This window comes from Halichoeres trimaculatus, unplaced genomic scaffold, assembly GCF_033239565.1.
Source record: "Halichoeres trimaculatus isolate MK-OKI-2021-1 unplaced genomic scaffold, fHalTri1.1 fHalTri1_scaffold_13, whole genome shotgun sequence".
Classification (NCBI taxonomy): Eukaryota; Metazoa; Chordata; class Actinopteri; order Labriformes; family Labridae; genus Halichoeres; species Halichoeres trimaculatus.
Window position 1 is genome coordinate 31,819,668 of NW_027437191.1, and position 24,942 is coordinate 31,844,609.

The window sequence follows — 24,942 nt, forward strand, 5'->3', positions numbered from 1 at the left end:
TGAAAAAAACAGGCTCAGAGTGCAAAGACCTTCAGTGTAGTCTCAAGTCTTTTAGTCTTGGTCTAGTTTTAGTTGACTAAATACCATAAGAGTTTTAGTCTTTGTTTAGTCTTCAGTCTTCTAGTCTTAGTTAGGGGTGCACCGATCACAATTTTCTTTTCTTTTAATTTTTTAAAACTGACAGCATAAACCTTCAATGTTCCAATCTTATTTTATTGAAAATCACTGAACAATACCTGTGATACAATAAAATCTTTATGTTTTAACTTAAATAACCAATAAAGTGTCCTGAGTTTTTGGTCTCTGAGCAAAAAGGCAACAATGTCTGGCTGTCAGACCTTCCCAGAGGTTTACAAGATCAGTTTCATATGTAAGGATGGACTGATCACCGATCCCCCAAAATTAAGGAAATTGGCACCAATCGATTGGCCAGTTGATTGGTGCATGTCTAGTCTTAGTCCAGTTTTTTTTTTGACCAACTATCAGAAGATTTTGGTCAAATAAAATGCCAACAACCTTGCTGCTGTGAAAATGTCCTTAAACTAGAGGTAGACCGATATATCGGCCGGCTGATATATCAGGCCGATATTTGGACATTTGTCTCTATCGGCCATCGGCTGTATTTTCTTTTAAAAAGCCGATTTTTGATCCGTTGTATAAAATGACGCAATTTTTGATCAGGCACAAAAAAGATGAGCACCTCAAACTTGTGGAACCACTTGGAAACATTACATACTTTTGTTCAAATTATAATAATAAGTTTAAATTTCTTTTTTGACATTTTAAGAAGAGTGTGAATGTTTACTACTGCTTGTTACATTGTGTGTTTACTCAGACAAAATATTTCATTGTTTTGAAAGCTGAATAAATGTTCAGAGGACTGGACACGACTTGTTGTAATAGATTTCTTTTAGTTGCTCAGAAATTGCTGCGTTTCACAAAAATGTGATAAATATATATTTATTTAACAATCGGCCTGAATATCAAATTGGAAAAATCGGCTATGCATATCGGCATCGGCTGCCCAAATTTGGAAAGCATCGGCATCGGCCCCCAAAAAACCCATATCGGTCGACCTCTACCTTAAACTGTTTAAGTTCTGCAAACTGGTTTTCATTCTCCTCCTGTGTACCTGCTGCTGCTGCTGCTGAGGGGCTACAGACAAAGACTATTACCTGTTAGGTTATGTGGTGTTGCATTAAGCTATCATTTATTTTTATAATCAAGCATTCTTATAATAAACGCCATCTGGAGTTTCTTTGTCATCCCGCAGCTCGTCTTGATGATAAAGTTACTGAATTTGTCACGTGGTGGCGTCAGACTTGAATGTTTTTGTTATACCTCACCCTTTCAGCACCACCCTTGCTCCTTTTACTGTCCTATATTCTTGTGTTTGTACCATAGCCGATGTAAAAATGATCCTCTGACAAGCACTGCTGCATGTGCACGTGCACGGACGTGTTGTCAAGGTAACAGACGGCTGCGTATGAGGAAAACAAAAAACAGCCTGCATTGGTTGATGAAAGTGTCTGATATATTTTGTCACAGTCTTTGTCATCATGTCTGACTTTTTATTCAGTTTTCGTCTGTGAAAAAGGTCTATGAACGAATTATTTGTCATAGTCTTTGTCAACGAAATTAGCACTGCTTGCTACATTTTCTGGCTAAGCTACATGCTAGCCTTCTCCTATCTCCTGCAACATTTTCAAAACAATTCATGGGAAAATGTCGAATTCTCATTTATTTCTTGGAAAGACTGAGTTTTGTTTTGAAGTGTTGAAATATTCATCCACTGTGAAAGCTGCAGTTTGCTTTCTAGCAATATTGAAATGAGACGTGTTATTTGGCTAATTGCTAATCAGATGCAGTTATCTCAATAAGCTGTTTGTGAATAAATCTTTGTCACGTTTTTCTCACAAAGCTCTTTCTCACAATCTGAAATGCAAAGACTACCTGTCAGCTAAAGGCTCATTTCAGCACTTCAAGCAGGTCCTTCTCTCTTCCTTCTCTGCCTCCTTCATCCTTCTCCTCTTTTCTGACCAGGATTTGAGTTGATGGGTGAAAGCAGTGTTGCAGAAAGCCTTCGAGCTTCGGCATCCATTCACATCAGATCACAGGCACGAGAGGAGAGGAGAGGAGGAGAGGAGGAGAGGAGAGGAGAGGAGGAGGAGTTGAGACAGACTGGGCCTCAGCCAGCAGGCAGTGAGTCAGTCTGTGGGTAGGAGTGCGGGGATGGAGGGAGCGCAAAAGAAATCCTGCCGAGTCATTCTGGCGTAGGATGCTCTCGTCACCTCCTGGCCTCGCAGGAGAGCACTGCAGATGTGGATGCGATCTCGATGCAGGGTGATGTGATGGGAAATAATAAGGAGGGGGGAAACGGGGTCACCGCGTTTACATTAGCGCACATCAGGAGCACGCAGCACAAATGAGACTTGAGCTCTTTGGATAGCCTCGCTTTTTGATAATTTCTTTTTTTTTTTATCATTTTGGATCTCTTAGAAGCATTACTCATTCTACTCTTTGGACTTAAGTGCTCCAAACTTTCCTTCTGAGACAGTTATTAGAGGAACTGCAGAAGTCCGAACCTCACATTTGATCTCAGCTGACCTCTCAACGAATGAACAAATATTACTCACAAGTAGCTGAACGACTCGCTCATAAACTCCCAACTTTGATTAGGGGCTAATTTTTTTTTTCTTCTTTATTCCTGACCTTTGCTGCCTTTATTTGTTTATATGCTTTTGTTTTGGACGAAGGATCTTGTAAGGAACTTTCAGCTTGTGTTAATTTTGGTGCCCCCTGTGGTCAAAACATAGCATACAAGGTTTTGGCAAGGGATGTAACGATGCATCACAAGACAGTTAAAAATCTGTACAAAAGTGTGAGGATTCAAATCAGCTGGGATAGAAAATAAATCGCAATGCCAAATCTAAACAGCAGAGGGCTGTTTTTCTCTAAAAAACGAAACAACAAAAAAAAAAAAAATCATGTAAATTCTACATGAACATATGCAGAAAAAAAATTATTTGAGATTGTTATTTGAAGAGAATTTTGATTTTTTAATTATTAATTTTGTTATTTTGATGTGAGATTTGAAGGGGTGGGAGAAAAATTGATGTGTAAGATATATCAGGATTTTTGTTTGACAATATCAAAATCAGGTTTCCTTGTCAAAAAATCTTTTTTTTAAATTCAAATTCTTCATTTCAGTCTTTGTTTATAAACTGGATTATAAAAAAGTCACCACTTTTCTCCAGCAGAGGGCGAAATGTTTCTCTCTGACTCATGTAATGTGCATTTTTATGGGAAAATATGGCTCCTGATATATTCTGTAGACATTATCATCATTTAACTTTTTCACATGGTCTGGTGTTAAAAAAACAAACTTAAAATCGCAAAAATCATAAATATCTAAGAATCGCGCTTAAAATGGAATCTGCACCCAAAAAAATCGTAATCAAGTCGCGACAATAGCAAATCGTCCTAACCCTAGAGATTTGTTCAAATAGTCCTTTTTTTTAAGTTTAATTTTTGTGTTAAAGAGAAAGAGCTATAAGGATCTTTTTCAGTCACATTTGTTTGCAAACTCATTCTGTTAAAAGAAATTATGAGAAAATTCCATCGTTAACCCAGTATCAGAAATCATATTGAATCATGAGTTGAGTGTATTGTTTCATCCCTTGTTTTTGCTGAATTTGTCTTGTGCATGTATAGGTTGTTTTCTGAAAAAAAAAAAAAAATCACCTGTTCTCTTTTTACAACCAAGACCCTGATGTCACATGATAATTAATTATTATTTTATGGCAACAATTCCACTTGTGCTTTGCTATACTTTGTCATTGAACACCATTTTTCAAAGGTCTATACTTTTTTTTTAGTCGCTTGTAAACACTCTGTATAATGACATTTTTCAAGCTTTACACAACAATTGGTATGTAATGTCTAACAGAGCCGCCCTCTGCTGGACAGAGTTGAAGGATGTGCCCCATGTTGTGTTGATATGTATGCCTAAAGTAGGCGTGACACACTGGTAACTTGGAAATTGTTCAAAGTGTCTCTAGGAAGGAGAAAGAGAAAAGGACGAGGATATATATCAAGTTATTTTTTTTAGAATAGAATAGAAAATACTTTATTTATCCCAGAGGGGAAATTCAGGAGGAGTCACAGCAGCAATCAAGAAAACAAAAATAAGAAAGTGTATAGAAAGTGCAAAAAGGTCCATAAGAAAATAGATGCTGACAGCTTGTCCATCATTGTCCAGTCAGCCAGCCTCCACCTCCACAGGGTCCAGGACTGAGCTTCTTCAGCAGTCTGTTCAGTCTCTGTCTCCTGGATCCTGTCTGCTCACAGCAGGTGAAGCTCTTCACATGTGGCCTTGGTGTCTGCTGTTAGCTCTGTTAGCCATGTCTGTGAATAGCATGATGCTACTCTGCCTTCTGGTATTCCCTCTGTTGCTGGGTTAGCACAGCTAGCTCGTCCATCTTATTGGAGATAGATTTTACCTTCCCAATAACGATGGATGGAAGGACAGGTCCATAGCTCACACCTGAGAACCAGCACGTCCTCACCTCCTTCTCCTCACCTTGTGGGGAAACATCTGGCCTAGCACCAGTTAGCATTGACATGCTACAGGCTGCTAACAGCTGATTTCACATGTAAACAGTAAAAATATCACTGAAGACAAAACCAGTTTGGTGTCCAGGACCAAGAAATGAGCCATACAAAGTAATGATCTACTCCAAATGCAAAGATGACCAAAAAGAGACGAAAAATTACAAGTAACGCACAATGAATTCTGGGATATGTTAGGGTGAGAAGGCTGTATCAAATCCATCCTTTGCAGTTGCATTTTGGAGGAACCTTAGAAATAGGACAGTCTTTGACACAGTTCACATATGTAATATTGAGCTGCTGCCATGTGATTGGCTGATTAGACGCTTGTGTTAACGAGCAGTTGATCAGGTGTGATTAATTAAGTTGTTGCTGAGCGCATGTGTGCGTTAAAAGATGGAGATGCTCTGTGCGCGCCTCTGATATCAGATTAGATCCTCTTGAACTGAGACCCTGAGGGTGGATCGGGCTGCGTGGCCTCTCAGATTAAAACTGACTCCTCCGTTCACGCTTGTGATATCATCTGTCGCTGACTTCTTTTTAGATTATGTTCATTTCTTCCATCATGATGGGCAGATTTCCAAAAGCTAAAGGCTATCCAAGACTTCATTTTTTAAAATTTTGTCTTCAAATCACCAAAAACAGCGCCAGAAGGAATCGGTCGAGTAGCAATTACTCCAATTTCCTTTGTGCTTTGATACTGTTGTACGAGAACAATGTCAGCTTTGTAGAAAAGGATGAAGAGCTACAGCTTTGACAAGTGACAACATTTCAAACTTGTTTTTCGACAGCATCATGTTTGAACAATCGTCGGATCTGTCGGGTGTGTGTTTTTCCGGGAAGTCTATTGGAACTTTGAACCCTGTTACAGTACGGTCAAGGGCAGTTTAATAAATGTCGTATCAGTAGATGAAGGCGGTTTAGATTAAAGCTGGAGCTGGTGTCTTTCTAACACAGGACGGTCAGATTACTCCATCTTTGATCGGGACATCACACGCCGTCGCCGTGCTTTACAGATGATGATTCTCTAAAGTGCCCCCTCTTCCCAATTCATTTGCAGTGAACCGTGCTCTCATATGTCTAGCCCACAGTGCAGTTAATCTCAGGGTTGTGTGTGCGTGTGTGTGTGTGTGTGTGTGGCAGGCGTCTGTCATTTCCGAGGCAGTGTGTTTGGCCCTGAGCCTGTAAGCTGGCAGCTGCCTTTGTGTGTCGTGACCACTTGAAGCCGCAGATTTCACCAGGAGACACGTGCGTGCACAACAAGTGTGAAAGCAAGCACGCACCCACACTTGTAGGGAACAATCGAGTGTTTATTCACACACGCACACACAAACGCACACACTGTAACTGGGGGCAAATTAGTATAATTATGCTCCTGACACTGCCTCTCAGTTGGCCCTCTCGCGCTGCCGCTCAACGCTCCGGTCGGGCAGCGAGTGTGAGCTCACATCTCACAGGCAGAGATCAAACATGTTTACTCACACGCAGTTAGTATGTAGTTAGCTTGATTTGTGTTTTGTATTTAAAAACAACAAAAGCATCTCCTCCAGCCCGTGTTTGCACAGATAAAATGTTTGTGAGGATGCAGAGGACGTTAAACCCAGCAGACAGTCTGCCTACTGGATACAAGGACGCCACAAGTTGTCATGAAAAGTCATGTCGCTCTTAGTCACCCCTGCGTGGCTGAAGGAGGAGACCAGTGAGTGCATGTCAACGACCAACCCTGCATTAATTCAGGAAAGAAGCACACATACAGCATGTGTGTCACTGTGTAAAATATGCTCTTATACAGCCTTTTTAATAAGATATTAACAAATTAATTCAGTGTTTTCATTACAGCAAATATATATAAAATATTATCATTAAAGGGGCTGTGAGGAGTTTAAAAGTGATCTTGAAAAAAGTCTCCCTTCTAGATATCTGCCTGATCCTAATCCAAACTTTAAAATGAGATTATCAGCACCAATATTAAAGCTTACAAGTTATTTCAAAATGCTACTTCTTAGCTTCCTGATTGGGTCAATTGGGTTTGTTTGTTTCTGCTGAAAATGATTTCTGTGATTAATTTTGTAGTGATGGTGGACACTGGAGTACGGTGGCTGGTGAGTGTTAGATGATTTGCAAAAGCTACAACAGAAATGCAAATGCCACAAAACAACAGACATAAAAGGAAGTTACTTATCCAAATGGACACAAAAAAAAGTTGTAAAAATAAATGATTAACTTCATCTAGAATAGAATAGAGAATAGAATAGAAATGAAAAGAACTTCATTGTCATTGTAACAAGTACAACGAAATTGAAGTCACAGCAGCAATCAAGAAAACAAAAGTAAGAAAGTGTATAGAAAGTGCAAAAAGCGCCATAAGAAAATAGATGCTGACAGCTTGTCCATCATTGTCCAGTCAGCCAGTCTCCACCTCCACAGGGTCCAGGACTGAGCTTCTTCAGCAGTCTGTTCAGTCTCTGTCTCCTGGATCCTGTCTGCTCACAGCAGGTGAAGCTCTTCCAATGTGGCGTTGGTGTCTGGTGTTAGCTCTGTTAGCCATGTCTGTGAATAGCATGATGCTACCCTGCCTTCTGGTATTCCCTCTGTTGCTGGGTTAGCATGGCTAACTTTTCCATTTTATTGGAGATAGATCTTACGTTCCCAATAACAATGGATGGAAGGACAGGTCCATGTCGTCACTTCTTAGCTCACACCTGAGAACCAGCACATTGTCCTCGCCTCCTTTTCCTCACTTTGTGGGAAACATCAGGCCTAGCACCAGTTAGCATTGGCATGCTATAGGCTGCTAACAGCTGATTTCACATGTAAACAATGCAGCTATGGTTACATGGAGGATCTCCAGACAAAACCAGTTTGGTGTCCATTACCAACAAATGACCACACAAAGTAATGACCAACTCCAAATGCAAAGATCACGAAAAGAGATGAAAAAATAACAAGAAACAGACAAAGAAGAGAGAGCTGCTGCAAAAGGCAGCCATAGCCAACAGGGCGGCGCCTAGCAACAAAGAAAAGAAAACAATCATTTACTTACTTTCACAAATTTTCTGTGTCCGCTAGGATAACTGTCCTCTTAGCTTCTGTTGTGTTGTGGTTTTTGCAAATCGGCTGATACCTACCGGCCACCGTACTGGAGCCTAACTCCGAAATCATCATTCAGCTTTTTCCACTTTGTCTGGTGTTCAAAAAGTGAAATAAAAATCGCAAAAACCGGAAATATTGAAGGATCATAATTTAAATCTAATCGGCACCCCAAAAATTGTAAAAGAGTCGAATCTGACGCAGCTACACTGGACATGACGCAGATTTTGAGTTTCCTTTCTATTAGCTACAGGTGCCATCAGTCATGTGAGCTCAGCTGTGTCTCTAATTGGACGATCCTAATATCTTCTAAACGCAGTTTGAACGCAGCCTCAAGAGGATCCTCAATCAATCAATCAATCAATCTTTATTTATATAGCGCCAAATCATAACAAACGTTATTTCAAGACACTTTACAAAAACATTTACAGGTCTAGACCCGTAAATGTTGATAAAATTTTATCAGCAGAAACCCAACATCAAGACAAGATAAGGAGTCTTATCTTATCTTATCCACCATGAGTACAGGACTTTGCAGCATTTAGCAAGTTACAATGGAGAGGAAAAACTTCCCTTTAAAGGGCAGAAACCTCGGACAGAACCAGACTCATGTTAGACAGACATCTGTCTCGACGATGTCAATGAAAAGCAACTTTTCGCGCTTTTCCAGACTAAAAAATTAAAATATACATTTAAATTAAGTTTTATAGCATCAAAACATAATACTTTCATGTCCACTCCCCCACTGTCAATTATCGAGGAAACTGTGATTAATAATTTGAGAGGTAAAAAACATATATCTAGATTCTGTAACCTTTTAGCCGATTATTCAACCGAATCAGCAGCAGATAAATTAAATGCTTGGATAATAGATACAAAAGAAAATATCAGTGAAGAAGACTGGGGAAGAGCATGTTTAAAAGCGCAAAATAATTCAATTAACACAAGATTAAAACTGATTCAGTATAAGTGGTTAATGAGAGTTTATATGACCCCTGCTTAACTCCATCATATCTCTCCTAACATCCCTGATGTTTGTGTTAAATGTCTGACTGAAAAGGGAACTCTGATTCACTGCCTATGGGAATGCTCTGAGATTTTGTTTTTTTGGAGAAATGTAGTCAAAAGTTTATCACAGATGGTTGGGTTTAACATTCCTTTGAACTCAACAATTTGCATACTTGGATTATAACTCAAAAACCTCATCAGAACGAAGAAGCAATCTGAAATTGTTGACTTTGGTCTTCTCCAAGCAAAAAGAGTGATTGCACTATATTGGAAAAATGTCGAACCACCTTCACTGGCAATATGGAAGAAGGAGTTGATAACTTGTCTTGGACTTGAAAGATTGACATATATTGTTAAAGGAAAAAAAGAGGAGTTTGCCTTTATTTGGGACTCATTCATGTCATTCTTGACTAATGAAAGGGATAACACTAACTGAATAACCCTATGTAATGATCCTGCCTTTTTTTTAAAAATTTATTTATTTATTTATTTATTTTTATTTATTTAGCTTTTGTCTTTATTATCATTTTTAAATTATTATTATTAATTCTATTATTATAATTATTTTTTAATACTATTATTTTTATTTTTATTATTTATTTTTGTGTGTATTTTCATTATTTATTTATTATTATTAATTTTATTATTATTATTATTGTTATTATTATTATTATTATTATTATTATTATTATTATTATTATTTGTGTGTGTGTGTGTGTGTGTGTGTGTGTGTGTGTGTGTGTGTGTGTGTGTGTGTGTGTGTGTGTGTGTGTGTGCGTGTGTGTGTGCGTGTGTGTGTGTGTGTGTGTGTGTGAATGAGCACTTGTTTGAGGGGACATAAATGAAAATGAAAATGTTTGTACATTTGATACAAAGTTTGATTTGTATCTAAAACTTTAATAAAAATATTGTTTAAAAAAAAAAAAACACATTTAAATTTATCTGAAGAATGCAAATAAAACCTACGATTTTGCTCAAATTTCAGCAGTCAGGGGTGGACTGGGCCAGACTCCTCCATGGATTGACTTGTTTTGATGCGTTGGATCAGGGCTGCTGCTGTCAGCTCCTATCCACTGAGAAGTGACACACCAGTGCTATGGGGTAGCTGCTAGCAACAAGAATCAAATATTTGTCACAGCTGGTGATGATATGAGCAGCTTCATATGCGTTTCCACTGTAGATCAGTAAATGAGACTCAGCTGAAAGACGTTCAGGATCAGTTTGTTCAGAGGGAGCGGTGGGGATGGCAGGAAAAGTCAAACTGCTCGTTCCTGGACAGATATGAACTGAAAAACCTCCGTATCTGATAAGGCTCGGACATATTTCTGCTGAATGCAAATATCCGTGAGTGTGTGTGTGTTTATGTCCCAGTGTTTGTGTGTTTCTGCATATTTTTGACTGCACAGAGCAGATTTATGTCAAGTATCCTGATGCCTTTCCAGCTCCCAAAAAATATTCATGTTTTATAGCAGAGCAGTGGGGCAGAGGGTGTGTGTGTAAGTGTGTGTAAGTGTGAGAGGGAGTGAGTAGCTTCTACTCACAATACAACCCTAGAGCAACATTGTAAGATAGGCGCACAGAGAGGGAAGGGAGGGGGGGTGGCTCTGCGGGGGCTTTACAAGCTCTCTGAGCGTTAACACAAGCAGGGAGCTCAGTGAAAGTCACTGCAAGGACACGTTTACACACATTATTCTTACAGTATAACGCAACACGGTGAAATGTTGGAGAGAAGTGAAATGGAAGGAATACACGCCCCCGCTGTGTCGACACCGTGCTCGTGTTGATAAGCAGGGCCTGACAGACTGTTTGTAAACTGTGGTGGGCTAAGCTGCGAGTCACTCCTCGTTAAAGTAAGCGTCACTACACCGAAGCATTTCATTCGTTAAGGAAGGATGTTGTGCCTTAAAAGTGAAGCCAGAATAGTCACACAGCATCACAAGCAAAAGACATTTAATTTAGTGTAAAAACACAAAGATCTCTTTAGGTTTGTGAGGTCTGCAGGAGAAACGTTCTGTTTGTTAGGTGTCAGTACTTTCTCTTTTATGGTTCCTCATGGGCGTGCTATTAGCACTGCAGTGTGACATTTGTACAGAGCTGTCAATCATGACATCAACACTTTGTGATAACAGGAAACATGTCTCAGAAGACCTCATTTGATCTGTACTGTGACACGTGTCAACTGTAACTCTTCTTTTAATTCATCACCTTTGATTTGTTTGGAGCTTTCACACCTCAAGCATGAGTGTGTAGAAGAGTCCTGCCAATGTTACTGTTTGTTGTTACTAAGTCTTTTTGCTGGGTTCTTGTGTGTTTGCTGTTTTTTGTTGCTGGGTTCTTTTTAGGGCTGGATGATTGATTGAATTTTAATCTTGATCATACAAACGTTACAATCGAAGAAAAACAATTAATGTGCCGTACGGTGCAGCATGTATGTAATTTCCCGCACTGCCAAAGCACCGTGAATGCACCTGTGTTGTCGCAGCAGCAGCAAGTGTTAATTGATCAGCAACACGTGAAGAAAGCGGTTTACAAACATGGCAGAAAGGGAGCCTTTAGTGGACAAAAAGGTAGGACTATTTTAATCATGTGGAAGCATTTTGGCTTCAAGTTGTCGGACATCCAGCAGAAGGACATTACTTGCTAAATTTGTCACGCTGTGGTTTCCGTTCCCCAAGGCAACACCACCAATGAATTTAACCACTTAAATTTCAGCCACAAAGTGGTCTATGACCAAGTTTCAAAGAGCCAAAAGGACAGAAAAAGCGCCACAATGATAACACAGTCCTCCTTAAAGAACACTCTTAACGGTGCCACTCCATATCCCACCAGGAGACATCAAGAGATAGCAGAGGCTGTTACATTTATGCTAGCAAAGGACATGTGCCCCATCAGTACCAAAAGCAACCCAGGATTCCAGAAACTAATTCATTTTTGATTGTTCTTTCAAGTTGTAGTTCAATAAATACTCAAGTTTTGTAATTATGAATAATCGTGTTTATTAATTGTGATTTCAGTATCTATCAAAAACAATCATGATTATTATTTTTGCCATAGTTGTCCAGCCCTAGTTCTTTGTTTCTGTTGCTGGGGCTTGATGCTGGGTTCTTGTGTGGTGGTAATGTTGTTTTTTGTTCTTGGGTCTCAATGCTGGTTGTTGTTGTTGTTGTTGTTGGGTCTTTTTGCCGGGTTCTTGTATTGTTGCTATCATCTAGTTGCTAACTTCTTGTGTTGTTTGGGTTTACAGTCTAAGTTCTTGAGTTATTGTTAGGGATGGGTACCTTTCACATTTGAAACGATACGCCACCAATACCCAGTACCTGGCAATGGGTACTGGTACTCAACGGTGCCAATTTGTGGTACTTTTTTGTGTTTAAGTGGTAAAAAATATCATTTTGTTTAATGATAAAATATAAAAAAAATTTCAACTCAACATCTTTATTCTTTAATATAAAACCTTGCAATGCTGTGTTCATGTCCACCATGAAAAATCTCCTACTCTTCCACTCCCTCACAGTCACAAGGATGCATTTAGGTACCTAAACATGGTACCATTTGGTTTTACTTTTGACAGAATTTGGTCGGTACCTATAAAAGTACCTAAATCAGTTTCCATCTCTGGTTATTATTTTGTTTTATTGCCCAGGTTCCAGTTGTGTCTTTTGTTTGTTTGAATTGATATGTTGTTGTTTTTCCAATGCAACTTTTTGCTGTTTTGGATTCATTCACATGTTTGGTTCTGTTGATTTGTTAGTTTTATCTTTTGTTAGTTTTATTTTGTGTTGGTTTTATCCAGTTGTTGTTGCTTTTGTTATTGGTTGAGTTCACCGTCTCAATATTTTGTTGTGTTTGTTAGATGTTAAATGTTTGGGTCTGTTTGTTGGGTTCCTTCACTGTTGAGTTCCCTTGTTGTTTGGGACCCGGTTGTTAAGTTCCTCTCTTATTTGGCTCTAAGTTGAGTCCTTTTGTTGGTTTAAATCTTGTTGTTGGATAATGTGACTTTTTTGTGACTCTTTTTGATCTTTTGGCCCATAGGTTTGGTTCTTCTATTGTTGAGTTTGCTTGTTTTTGGGATCTTGTACTGTTTGGGTTCTTTGTTTCGTTCTAATGTTGTCAGATACTTGTGTTGTTTTTTGGTTGTGTTTAAACAAAGTATTCATTACCGTTTTATGAGAATAAGTAGCTTCTCTTATTTTACTGCTGGTGAGAGGTAAGTGCAGTTCCTGACCGACTCACCTCTGTGGATTCAGTCAGAGCATGCACGAAAAATTCAGCATTTAGTGAATTACTTTTTATTGTTTTTCACTTCAGTTTAAAACTCCATCATGTGAATCCATTTCCATCCAATCACTTGTACGTACATCCCCACAAGATGTTTGTATCTCTACACAATATATCGTCCAGCAGCAGGGACATCCTAGAGCCATCTAAAGGGTTAAACAGTGATGAAATTATCTTAAAGAAATAATTAATCTGCTGCTCATATATGTCTGTTTCTTTTGTTTCTTTTTTTACTGTGAGTGAAGACTTCATTTGTCGCTTTCTAAGACCCAACCACACTACTTTCTGTACTGAAAAACTGTGATTCACAGAAATGTGGTTAAACTTCTAACACTGTTTCTGTGGCATAGCATCACTGCTAAAGGTTGAAACTAAGTTTAATTGAGCAAAGAGGAAATGGTTCTGCCTGCCTGTACATTTAATGCCATTTTGATTAATTCAGCTCTGAGAAGATACCTCTTGATGGGATTACAAGAAGAAAACTCATTCCTACTTTATCTCAGTTTAATATTGTCTTGACATACCATTCTCCATCTGCTTAATCCGTCCTTGACAGCAGCTATTACATTCCAATATTCCACTTGTTGTGCTGAGTAATTCCTTTGTTAAATATGAGCTAATCTCAGGCTAATACTCCACTGTGTCCTTCCTGTTGGAAATAACGGACGGGAAAGATAGAGCTGTCAGAAGACGACTCTATTTTTCCTTCCACTCAGCGTGGTGATGATGAAGCAGGAGCTTTGTGTTATTAACACCGGCACAGGAAGTCCACAGGTGCACCAACAATCCAAAGTATCGCTCAAAGAAGTGTGCGACCTTGAAATATTAGCAACCCAGATTACCAAGGTCGGACATTATTATTCCTCAGATGGATTGGAGGTTGAGTCAGAGGATGGATGAAAGAACAAAATGATGAAAAAGGGATAAGGAGATGAATGGATAGCTGGAGTTGGGTTTAATGAGAGGTTAGAAGCCCGTCCCTCCTTAAGTCTGATGGATGGATGAAAGGAGGAGGTGGGGAGTGATGAAAACAGGGGAATTATGGGAGTCTCCTGTACGTTCTGGGGAGAAGAGGCTGATTGAGTGACTCTGAGGAGTTATGTGCAGTCTGTATCTCTTTGTTGGTTTGTCCTCCATTTTTTCTCATTCTTCTCTTCTTCTTCTCTTTACAGAATAACTTTCTGCCACCTGCCCTTCCAGAGTAAATGGTTGTACATCGGCACAGAACGAGGGAACATCCACATCGTCAACGTGGAGTCCTTTACGCTCTCAGGCTACGTCATCATGTGGAACAAAGCCATCGAACTGTGAGTGTTTCGGCTCTTAAAGCTCCCGTGAGGGATTTTCAACTGGTGATGAAGACTGAAGTTAATACTAGGGATGCACGATATTGGATTTTTGCCGATATCCGATATGCCGATATATCGAAAACCCCTTTTGGCCGATACCGATACCGATAATCACAAGTTTGTTTGTTTTTTTCACTGTAAAGAAAGCTAAGTCGATCCTGTACTGATATTTATATGTTACTCTTATTGTGACGGTCTTATTTGTTTAAGAAACACACATAAAACAAGACAAAAAAACATTTGGTTTAACCATAAATAAGAAATGTATTATGTTTTCAAACTAAAGACATTCAGTATTGAAATACAGAAAAATAATTTCTTTAGATCACATGAACTTTAAACGTACAATGCATTTTTAAACATAACCAAGTTGCATTTTATTATTTTGGAGCTACTGTAACAACCTGGTGACAGACACAGAGCTCTGCAGAGCAAATAAATGAAGTGCTACATTTTTTTTAAGGAGCTTATTTTTCAGATGGAAAATAATAATAATCCTAACTGAATAGCACCTTATCGGCTGTGCATATCGGCAGAAATTTTCATATCTGCCGATACCGATAAAGGAGTTTTTAAGTTTTTATCGGCCGATACCGATATTGTGCAGATAATATCGTGCATTCCTATTTAAAATGGGATTATCAGCACCAATATTGGTTATTTCAAAATGCTACTTTGTAGCTTCCTGGGACCGGATTGATTTACGGCAAGTTTCTAGGTCTCTATGACAGCACCATGCCAGCTGATAAAGTTTAGTAGTAAGAAGAGAGATCTGTGTCTTTCTCTGCTGATTTCTGTGATTAATTTTGTAGTGATGGTGGACACTGGAGCTAGAGAGTAAAACGAGCTAGAAGCTAAAACATGAGCTAAAGGCTAAAAACATGAGGTAAAGGCTAAAACTAGAGCTAGAAGACACTGGAGCCTAACTGTCAGAAAAAGAACAGAAGAGCAGAAGAAAGATAAACAGGAGAGAGATAGATCACCAGCTAAAGGCTAACACAGGAGCTAAACTGTTTGTGCTAATGTTGATTCCAACCCACAGTCAGCAGTTATTCTGCAGTGGTCTGTTCAAACTTGAGAGTCTATCAATAAAATGAAGAGTGAGGTTACGTTAGCTCTGATTGGTAGATGACTGGCAGGACACAGCCTAGTCTTACCTAGTTGCATTGTTTCCAGTAAAAAGTTGAGTTGATCAAAGAAACTTGGTCCAAAACAAACACACACCTGGTTAAAAGTCCCATCTTTACCACAGTGTGTATGAGACTCCTGGCCAAAAGGTGGCACTGCAGTTGAATTAAAACAGATCCTCCTCATAGCATCTTAAGTCAGCTGTGCTACGAATTATATTAAACTGATCTAATCAAAAATTATGAGCTTTGATGATAGAAAAATGAGCTATTCAGACCAAAATAATTTTTTGAACCAGGCCGGGATCAACTTGTTTTGACTGGGTGTGTATGTGACAACTGGTGGTTCTGGAGCCAGCCTCAAGTGGATGCTTGAGGAACTGCAGTTTTTAACACTTTTGCATCAGCTTCATGTTTAAAGATAGGAAGTTGCTGCTTGGTCTTATACATGTTTTACTAATCCTGGGCCTGTATCAGCCATGAGCATAAAACATTCAGTTCAGCTCAGTTCAGATCTGAATAACACCACTTCAGGCTGAGCGTTGATGATGACTCTGCTTTTTTTTGGCAGGAAATGTGACGGAGACAGGCTGTAAAACCACTGTAAAAAACTATGATGAAGACTTGGTTTAGGAAGAATATCCTCCAGTTTCCTCTAATACGAGCGATACCTCTGGTTCAACAAACTCTGAAGTCCAGCTCTATCTTTATTGACTCACCTTGCAGCACTTAAGTGATGCTGCGTAATCAGCATTTTCCTTTTTAAAGGTTATTGCAGTTTAAACGTAATGAGATCAGAAAGAGTCATTAGTCAGTCTATCATTTCCAGGCACAGGATCAGACTCCAGGTAGAAGTGAGCGACCTGTCTCTTTGCTGTTTGGATGGATCCGTCTGCTTGACAGGCTCCATTTTGGCTCCCCGCTGTACAGACTTAAATTATTCACCAGAGCGTTTTGCTTCACGCTTTTCCCCCCTCATCCCCTTCTGTGCACCGAGAGGAGGAAACGAAGAGGGGGGGTGGAACAGGTGTCTGCAGAGATCAGCGCTCGGTACACACAGACGTCTCGTCTCGTCGACAGGGCTGCAGGGAGGAGAAGGCGAGGGGAGGAAGAGGGGGAGAGTGTGTGACGGAGGAGACGGGATAGATGAGACAGGGCTTTTGCCTGGGGTAAAGGACATGCAGAGCGACGGAGGAGTGGTGACAGAGGGATAAATGCAGGTAACAGAGGGCAGAGCAGAAGAGAGGAGTCGTGCAGATAATTGAGAATAGAGACGTGAGAGGAAAAAGGTTTCCAATTAAAGGAAAAAAGGGCAGAGGAGGAAGGAAAGGAGGGGTGATAATGAGGAGATAGAGGAGAGATGTGGACGATAAGATAGAGGTATAAACCCAGCTTCTTCTCCACAAAAGGGCAAGCAATAACTTTTCTTTGCTTGACTTTATCCGTCTTCACCTTTACAGTAACTTTCTCCTCCTCACCTTCACTTTGTTTCATCAGGATGGTTTTTTCCTCTGCATTAATTCGACATATCGCCTCAGCTCTGACGCTGCTCCATAAGACTCAGCTTTCTGCTAAAGTCACTGATTGAAAACTTCACCATTATTTGATAAGAATATCTGCTCAAGAACAATAATTCCAACAATACTCCATTCTTGGAATCATGGACTCTATTTATGAATTGATTGTTATCCAAAGTTTGCAATTGGAAATGACTTTACAAGATCCTGGCATTAGCTTAGCAATCTATTTGGGCCTGTGTGTGTGTCTCGATTGTGGGTGTAAGAATCAGCAGAGGAAACAACACACTTCACCTGCAAAGACAAATGTGCTCTGACAAAGTCATCCTGAAAGAAAATTTTGAGGGATGCACGATATGATCAGCTCTGTATTGGCTAAAAAATAAATATCAGATATCGGCCAACACGTCATATTCACGAATATAATAAACCAACAAAATAATGGGCTGAATTTGCAATTTTTCAATCCTTTTTTCACAGTTTGGATTAAGAAGTCCCACATTTGGCTCCTGTTTTAGGTTAAACTTGAGTTTAAGCAGCAGCCTGTACGGTACATGGATCTGACTCATTTAGGCACATATACAATTTACCAGGGATGGGACAAAAAAAATAAGTTAAATTGAAAAATAAATAAATAAAAATCAGTAATCTTTCTCAAACAAAACAAAACAAAACAAAACAAAGAAATTTTTAAAATTATTTTCAAATTCAAATTCTTCATTTCAGTCTTTAATAAACTGAATTGGAAAAAAGTTGCCACTTTTTTCCAGCAGAGGGCGAAGTTTTTACTCTGACTCGCGGGATGTGCGCTTTTTTGCGAAAATATGGCTCCTGGTATAGTCTGTAGACATTATTATCATTATTTAACTTTTTCACATGGTCTGGTGTTAAAAAAAGTGTAGTAAAAATTGCAAAAACAGCAAATATCAAAGAATCACACTATTTAAATCGACTCTGCACCCCGAAAATCGTGATGTAATTGATATTGCAAGAATAGCTTATGGTCCTAGCCCTGGTCTAAATACTGTACAGTTACACTTCCATATGTTCCCTTTTAACACAGGTTATGTTTACTGACTGTCAATTATAAAATTGGGCGAAATTTTTCCCTGGTTGTGGGTAATGTTGTGATTTTCACGGCAAAATGCAAAAAAACTGAAATATCAGGTGTTTTTGTCTTGTTTTGAGTAGAAAATGTCTTTTTAGACTTAATTTGAGCCAAAAGTCAAGAAAAATGTCTTATTTCAAGTTGTTTAAACAAAAAATGAGGTCTCAATTGCTTGTAACTAGTGAAAAAATCTGCTAATGGAACAAGAGAAAAGTTACTTGTATTATGACATTATTCTAGTTTCTAGTAAATTTTTACAAAATTGTTCTTGTTCCATTGGCAGATTTTTTTTGCTTGTTGCAAGCAATTCAGATCTCATTTTGTCTCTAAATAACTTAAAACAAGACATTTTTCTGACTGATCAGTTGAATGTAGCTCATACCAAGTATAATAAGACAATTTTATGCTTAAAATAAAACAAAAACACTTGTTACATTTTCAGGGTTTTGCAGGGTTTTCAGAAAGAGCATCATCCAGCTTTCATTTAGGATTTATCTTTTCAGATTTTTTTGTTTGAAAGCAGCTGTCATAAATGAATATACAATTTTAAATATACATTTTTTTATACATAAGAAATGTGATAAGAGTATACACAATAATATAATACGCTACATCCAATACAGAAGAGATTTGATCATCTCTGCAATTACGTGGGCAGAAAAAATATCGGTATTGGTATCGATAACGGCAAAATTGGTTGTTAAATATGGGCATATTGGAAATCAGCAAAGAAAAAATCCCCAAACTTCTTTTGTACTCTACTAGATGTGGAAGTTATGTGCTGACAACCCTTTCCAAAGCAAACAGGCCCTGTTAGTCCAACTGGGAGGCCAAACATCAGCAGCTGATTAGTCGAGTATATTCCATGTATCTTTCACCTCTTCGAGACACAGAGAGCGCTCCTACAACTTTAGAGACTTTTTGGCTTATGTTAAGTTGTTTTGGTCAGACATAGCCCTCTAACACCCCCAGCCGTCATGTAACTTCACCTCTTGGCATCATCTGTCCACTGCGCTTGTTTATATCCAGGTAGTAGAGCATTATAGCTTCATAATCCAGAGCTGCAGCATAAAGCCAACATATGATCTGCATCAAGTCTTGAAAAGGCAAAATGTGACATATTCCAATGATTGGTAGTAAGGACCATGTTACCAAAGGTCTGATTTCATCCAAAGATCCAACACCTCTGATAAAAATGGAAACTCATGTGCCTGGATTCAGTTGTACGTGAGTTGCAGTTGTAGTGATCCATTTGCATTTTCTTTTTTCATAGTTTTGGTCTTGGTATCTGCTTGTTGAATCACTTTGCACAGTCGATTGCACAACAGCCCCTTTCCCATTTTGCAAGTCCCTTTTTTTCCTACTCTGTACAGTATTCAGGCTAAACGCTGACACCGCTCAGCACGAGCTTCCTGCCACTCCGAGGATGTATTCACAACAATCCCCTCCTAATGTGACATCACATGCCCTCTATTTCTCAAAATGTGAGAAAAAGCAGCTCACACATCTCTGAAACATAGATCAGGTTGATTAGGTGCAAGTTTGTTCTTTTTGCCCACACAGAATTAAACAGCTTTTTTCTTTGTGCATTTTGTTCCTACAAAAATTCAGCATTTTACATGTGCCTCAGTTAAACCACTTAATCACAACGTGCAGAAAAAAGTAAACTCACTATGATTGAAGTCCAAGATAATATGCATTTTGCACATTTGGATCTTAATGAGGTTTTAAGTAGAGCTACAATACGCAAAAGCAAGAAGAGGGAGTGTGACAAAAAACATTTGGAACTTGTAATTTAAAAAAAAAAAATCTGCTCAAAATGTTCATTTTCTGTCAGGCATTCACACAGTCATGCCCTCCTGATGGCTAAAGCCAATAAGCTGTTTCTTCTTGAACGTGGTCGGATCGTCGAGCTAATCCACACATGAAAAGAAATCACAACGTTCAGGTCCATAAATTATGATTATGTGGAATTAAGTGCGATAACACAGGAAAAAAGTATTGAACACGCTAACTGAGACTCATCTAATACTTAGTGGAGAAGCCTTTGTTTGCAATGACAGCTTCCAGAAGCTTCTTGTATGTTTGAACTAATGGCCCACACTGCTCAGGTGTGATTTTGGCCCATTCCTCTGCACAGATTGTCTTTAAATCTGGAATATTCTTTGGTGCCCTCAAGAATTTCCCCATACATGGCTCCATTCATTGCTCCATCAGTTATATGAAGTTTACCAACACCATGAGATGAGAAACAACCCCATGCCATGATGCTTCCACCTCCAAACTTCACTGTTGGTGTAGTGTTTTTTGGCTGATGTGCAGAGCCATTTCTCCTCCAAACATGGTCTGTAGTATGACAGCCCAAAAGTTCAGTTTTGGTCTCATCTGACCAGACAACATTCTCCCAGTATTCTACAGGCATGTCAAGATGCTGTTTAGCAAACTTTAAACCAGCTTCAACATGCCTTTTCTTGAGGAATGGAGTCTTGCAGGCTGAGCGTCCATAGAGGCCATGGCGGTGGAGTGCATTGCCTGTGGTTTTCTCTGTAACAATTGTACCTGCTGCCTTCAATTCTTTCTGGAGCACTTTCAGGGTGGTCCTTGGCTCATTGAGTACTCTTCTGACTATCTCTCTGACTCCCTGGTCAGAAATCTTCAAGGAGCTCCTGTGCGTGGCCTGTTGATGGTAAGGTGGAGCTTCTTCCACTTGTGAATAATGGCCCCAACGGTGCTGACTGGAATATTCAGGTGCTTTGATATAAGTCTGTAACCAGTTCCATTCTGATGCTGAGCAACAATCAGGTTGTGAATGTCTTCAGAGAGCTCTTTGCCTTTACCCATCATGAGGTGTGTCGTATTGAACTGCTTGGTGAAAAAACAACTTTTTTTTATAGTTTATAGTTATACTTTTGTTCTGGTTTGGAGAGTTTTTTGTAATTTTTTGAGTGAAGGTCTTAAACTTTTCATCAGCTGGTAAACACCATATTTCAGTTTACTTGTTTTCAATAAATTACTTTTTCAAAGCGCTTTTTGTCACACTCCCCCTTCTTGCTTTTGCATATTGTAGCTCTACTTAAAACCTCATTAAGATCCAAATGTGCAAAAGGTAAATTCTAGCAACTTTTTGATTTTTATCAGGTCTGTACAATTAGACATTTTTACTCAAAATAAGACAAAAACGCTCGATAAAACTTTATATTTTTGCAGTGTGAACTTAATAGACCAGAGCATACAGTTACAAATTAAAAGATACAATTTATTCACATTCCTTCTCTCCCCTGTTGCTTCACTCCTACATACATCTGGTCTCATCTTCACCCTCATCTCCATTTCCTCAATCCACCCGGTGATGAATTGTTTTCATCAGCATATATTACCCAAGTTAAAACTCTGCAACAAAACTTCCTTGGGCATGTTATTGCTCCCGTCTAAACTTTACTGCACCGTTACTTTGCAGAAACGAGGATCCCGTGTCTCACAAAGCCGTTCTGAGTGATGCTATATCTGAAAGATGGCAGCGAGTGCCAGATATTGATCCTAAAATATGCAACAAACGCTCTCAGATGTGTGTTTCTGCTGGAGCGTTTCTGTCTGTGGTGTTGCTTTGATGCGGATCAGAGAGGTGCGAGCTGGTTCTCTTGTTGTCTTGTCTCTGTGCCAGCTGTGGGGTTGGTAGAGGTGGAGTCCAGATACCGAAGCTTTTGTGAGTCCGCCATTGTTTTTGTCTTCTGGCGCTGCAATTGGCCTGAGATAACACTTTATCTTATATGAGAGCTGTGACAATACAAGGAGTAACAGAAAAATCCTTTATCGAGTCAATTTGGCAAGTAGTTTCAGGCCAGTTGCTCAAATTAGCATTTTTTAAATCTTCATTAATTGATTTTTTCCTTGGGTTTACAGTCCTAGAAAAGTAAGCAATTTGGAGACATCCTCTAAGACTCAGGAGCATCATGACTGTACATACGACCCTGGCAAAATCAGACACAGCTAAAAAGGAGGTGGTTTGCAGAGGGAGCAGGAAGCGTGGGCAGGCTAAAGCAGCTTAAACAGGATGCCCATTTTTTAATTTGCCAAATTGACGTGTAGCTGTTATCAGCTGAGCTGTCTGCTGATGAAACACAATTATTTTGAGGTAAAAACGAGAAATAATCCATGCAAAAGATAAAGCACTTCCACTCCACATAAGTGCTACTGAAAATCTAATCAAACACTTTATATCCGGCGCTTCCTGTTTCACCTCGGCTCTAATGTGATTGCAGTAACAAGGCCTGGTTGTGGTGTGTTGTGGTGTGTTTTGGTGTGTACGGGGGTCATCACCCCTCAGGCCCTGCTATATGCAGACAGGCTGCAGCCGACGTGCCAGCGCCCCCAGGCCCAGCGTGACCCCGAACGTCATGTATTGGTGTGACTCACACCTCTTCTTCAAAACTACTGTACTGGAACGACTATTAGACATATTGTACAGTACGTAACCAACTGCGTGGCACCGGAGTTCAGTTAGTGCTGCAGGCAACTAGGACGTTACATCAAGGCCTGTGTGAGTTTGTGTCCCCATGCATAATTTGTTTGCATGTTTGCACTTTATTTGCAGGACTGTTTATATTTCTGTACCTGGCAGCGTCTGTGTTCATGTTTGATTTGATTTAGCGAGATAGTCGCTGGGCACAGAGGACCAGAGAGAAGCAGGACAGGAATGGTAAAATGTGAACAGCCGTCTATGACGCATAGTTCACGGGAACATGTTTGCCTAAGGATTTTCCTGTTCCGTCCTTTTTCTATTTCTCCCACTCAGGACCCGCAGGCTATTGTTAATACTTGGTGAATTTTTCATGCGTCCATGTATGTTCCTGAGCGCTGTGGTTTTATGCATGTGTGAGCCCCCAGTGTGTTGCTAGGGAAGAGTTACAGCTTCCAGTATCTTCAAAGCCATTTAGAGCGCATCTAGAGCTCCAGGCTGCAGGTGTAGGTCAGAGACACTGACCTTTCCTGAGGGGGACAAAGCTTTTAAACAGAACATAACATCAGGGATGGAAATTACAGGTCAGCGTTCTAATTGGAAGGAATTGTGATCAGAATATGACGAGCTGTCATGTCGTTATTCTGCTGCTTCTGTAGCTCAGTCTTGAGGTGGAGTGAGTCTGTTCAGGTTCAATCAGTTAAAAAAAGGGTTTTTTTTGTACAAGAATGAAAAGAAAAAGGAGAGAACTATTTGCTTGACATCTTACAAAGAGCAAATGAGAAGATAAATGACACTTTTATAACAGTTAAATAAACAAGACGCCGAAGCCAAAGATCAAAATCCAAGTTTAGCAAAGACACAGGGAAAAGAGCTAGCCTGTTAAGCTAATATTAAGCTAACAGCACCTGTTAAACCTGCTGATTAGGATAATAATATTAGTATTGTAAACATTAAGATACCACTGATGTCACTGTTATCAGTCTTTGTGCTCAGACTAGCTAAGTGTCTGCTAGCTATAGCATTATGTTTGCCTTGTTTCAAAAAATCAGTCACAGGCTAACAGCTACTCTTATACCCATCTAGTAAATGCTATGCTCCAGTATATTAATCAGCAGTTATTAGGCTAGTTTTGTGGAGGGATATGATGTAGGGTACAAGCTAGCCTCGCTTTGTAGTGAGGCTATGGTTTAGCCAACAACACCTGTAAATCCCACTGCTTAGTATCCAAATATTAGCAATGGTAACATTAAAATCCCTGTGTTGTCACTGTTGATAGATTTTGTACTCAGACTGGCTAAATGTCTGCTAGCTGTAGCATCATGTTTGCTTTGTTTCAAGAAAATACGGTGCTCCAGTATATTTATCAGCTATAATAAGCTTGATTTAGTGGAGCGATGTGATTAAAGGTATGAGCTAGCCTGGCTTTGTCGTGAGGCTAATGTTTAGCCAACAACACCTGTAAATCACTCTGGTTAAAGAAAAATGTTAGCAATGGTAACATTAATATCCCCCTGTTGTGGTTATTATTAGTCTTTGTGCTCAGATTAGCATATTATCTGCTATATGGCTAGTTTGTGGAGAGATATGATGTAGCGTACAAGCTAGCCTGGATCTGTTGTGAGGCTAATGATCAGCCAAAAGCACCTGTAAATCCAACTGGTTAGTATACAAATGTTAGCAATGGTACCTCTAATATCCCCCTGTTGTCATTGTTAATAGTCTTTTTGTACTCAGATTAGCTAGCATCATGTTTACTTTGTTTCAATCAGTCATGGACCAACTTCTCATACCCGTCTAGTAAACACTATGCTCCAGTATATTGATCCAATATGATAAGTCTTAATTCAGTGGGGAGATGTGACGCAGGGTATACGCTAGCTTGATTCCATTGTGAGGCTAATGTTCAGCTAACAGCACCTGTAAATCCCACTGGTTAGCATACAAATGCTAGCGATGCTAACATTAATATCCCTAATGTTGTTACTGTTATCAGTCTTTTTCTCAACTTAGCTAACTGTTCGTCAGCTATCATATTATGATTGCTGTAATGCAAAAGCAAAACAAAAAAGTCAGACATGGGCTAACTTAGCCTAGCTAAGCATAGAGATGTGAGGAGAGACGTGAAATAGCACCCCTGTACTTCACAGGTTAGCATGTTATTATCATGCTATTCTAACAGTTTTCAACTCTTAACAGGCAGCTGAGCTTTGCTACTCTCTTGCTATTTAGCTTAGCCAAGCTAACAAAAACAAGAAGCAGGTAAAGGTGATACTCAGAGGAATAGCTTCTCTAGTTAGCATGTTATTTTAATTCTAGGCCAAATGGTTCATATTTATTCTAAATATTTTTGATAAACAAGGCTAATCAGCAGCTAGCTTCCTCCTCTCAGGAAGAG

General features: G+C 39.3%; 1 protein-coding gene across 3 annotated transcripts in view; it reads left to right on the plus strand.

Annotated features, from left to right (window-relative positions):
* The window catches only part of stxbp5a (syntaxin binding protein 5a (tomosyn)), a 186,415-nt gene that overhangs the window by 82,495 nt on the left and 78,978 nt on the right, over positions 1 to 24,942 (plus strand). For all 3 annotated transcript variants that reach the window (XM_074684689.1, XM_074684690.1, XM_074684691.1), the window contains exon 5: positions 14,160 to 14,294. In XM_074684689.1, the coding sequence (XP_074540790.1) occupies positions 14,160 to 14,294 (135 nt within the window). The remainder of the gene's footprint in view (positions 1 to 14,159; positions 14,295 to 24,942) is intronic.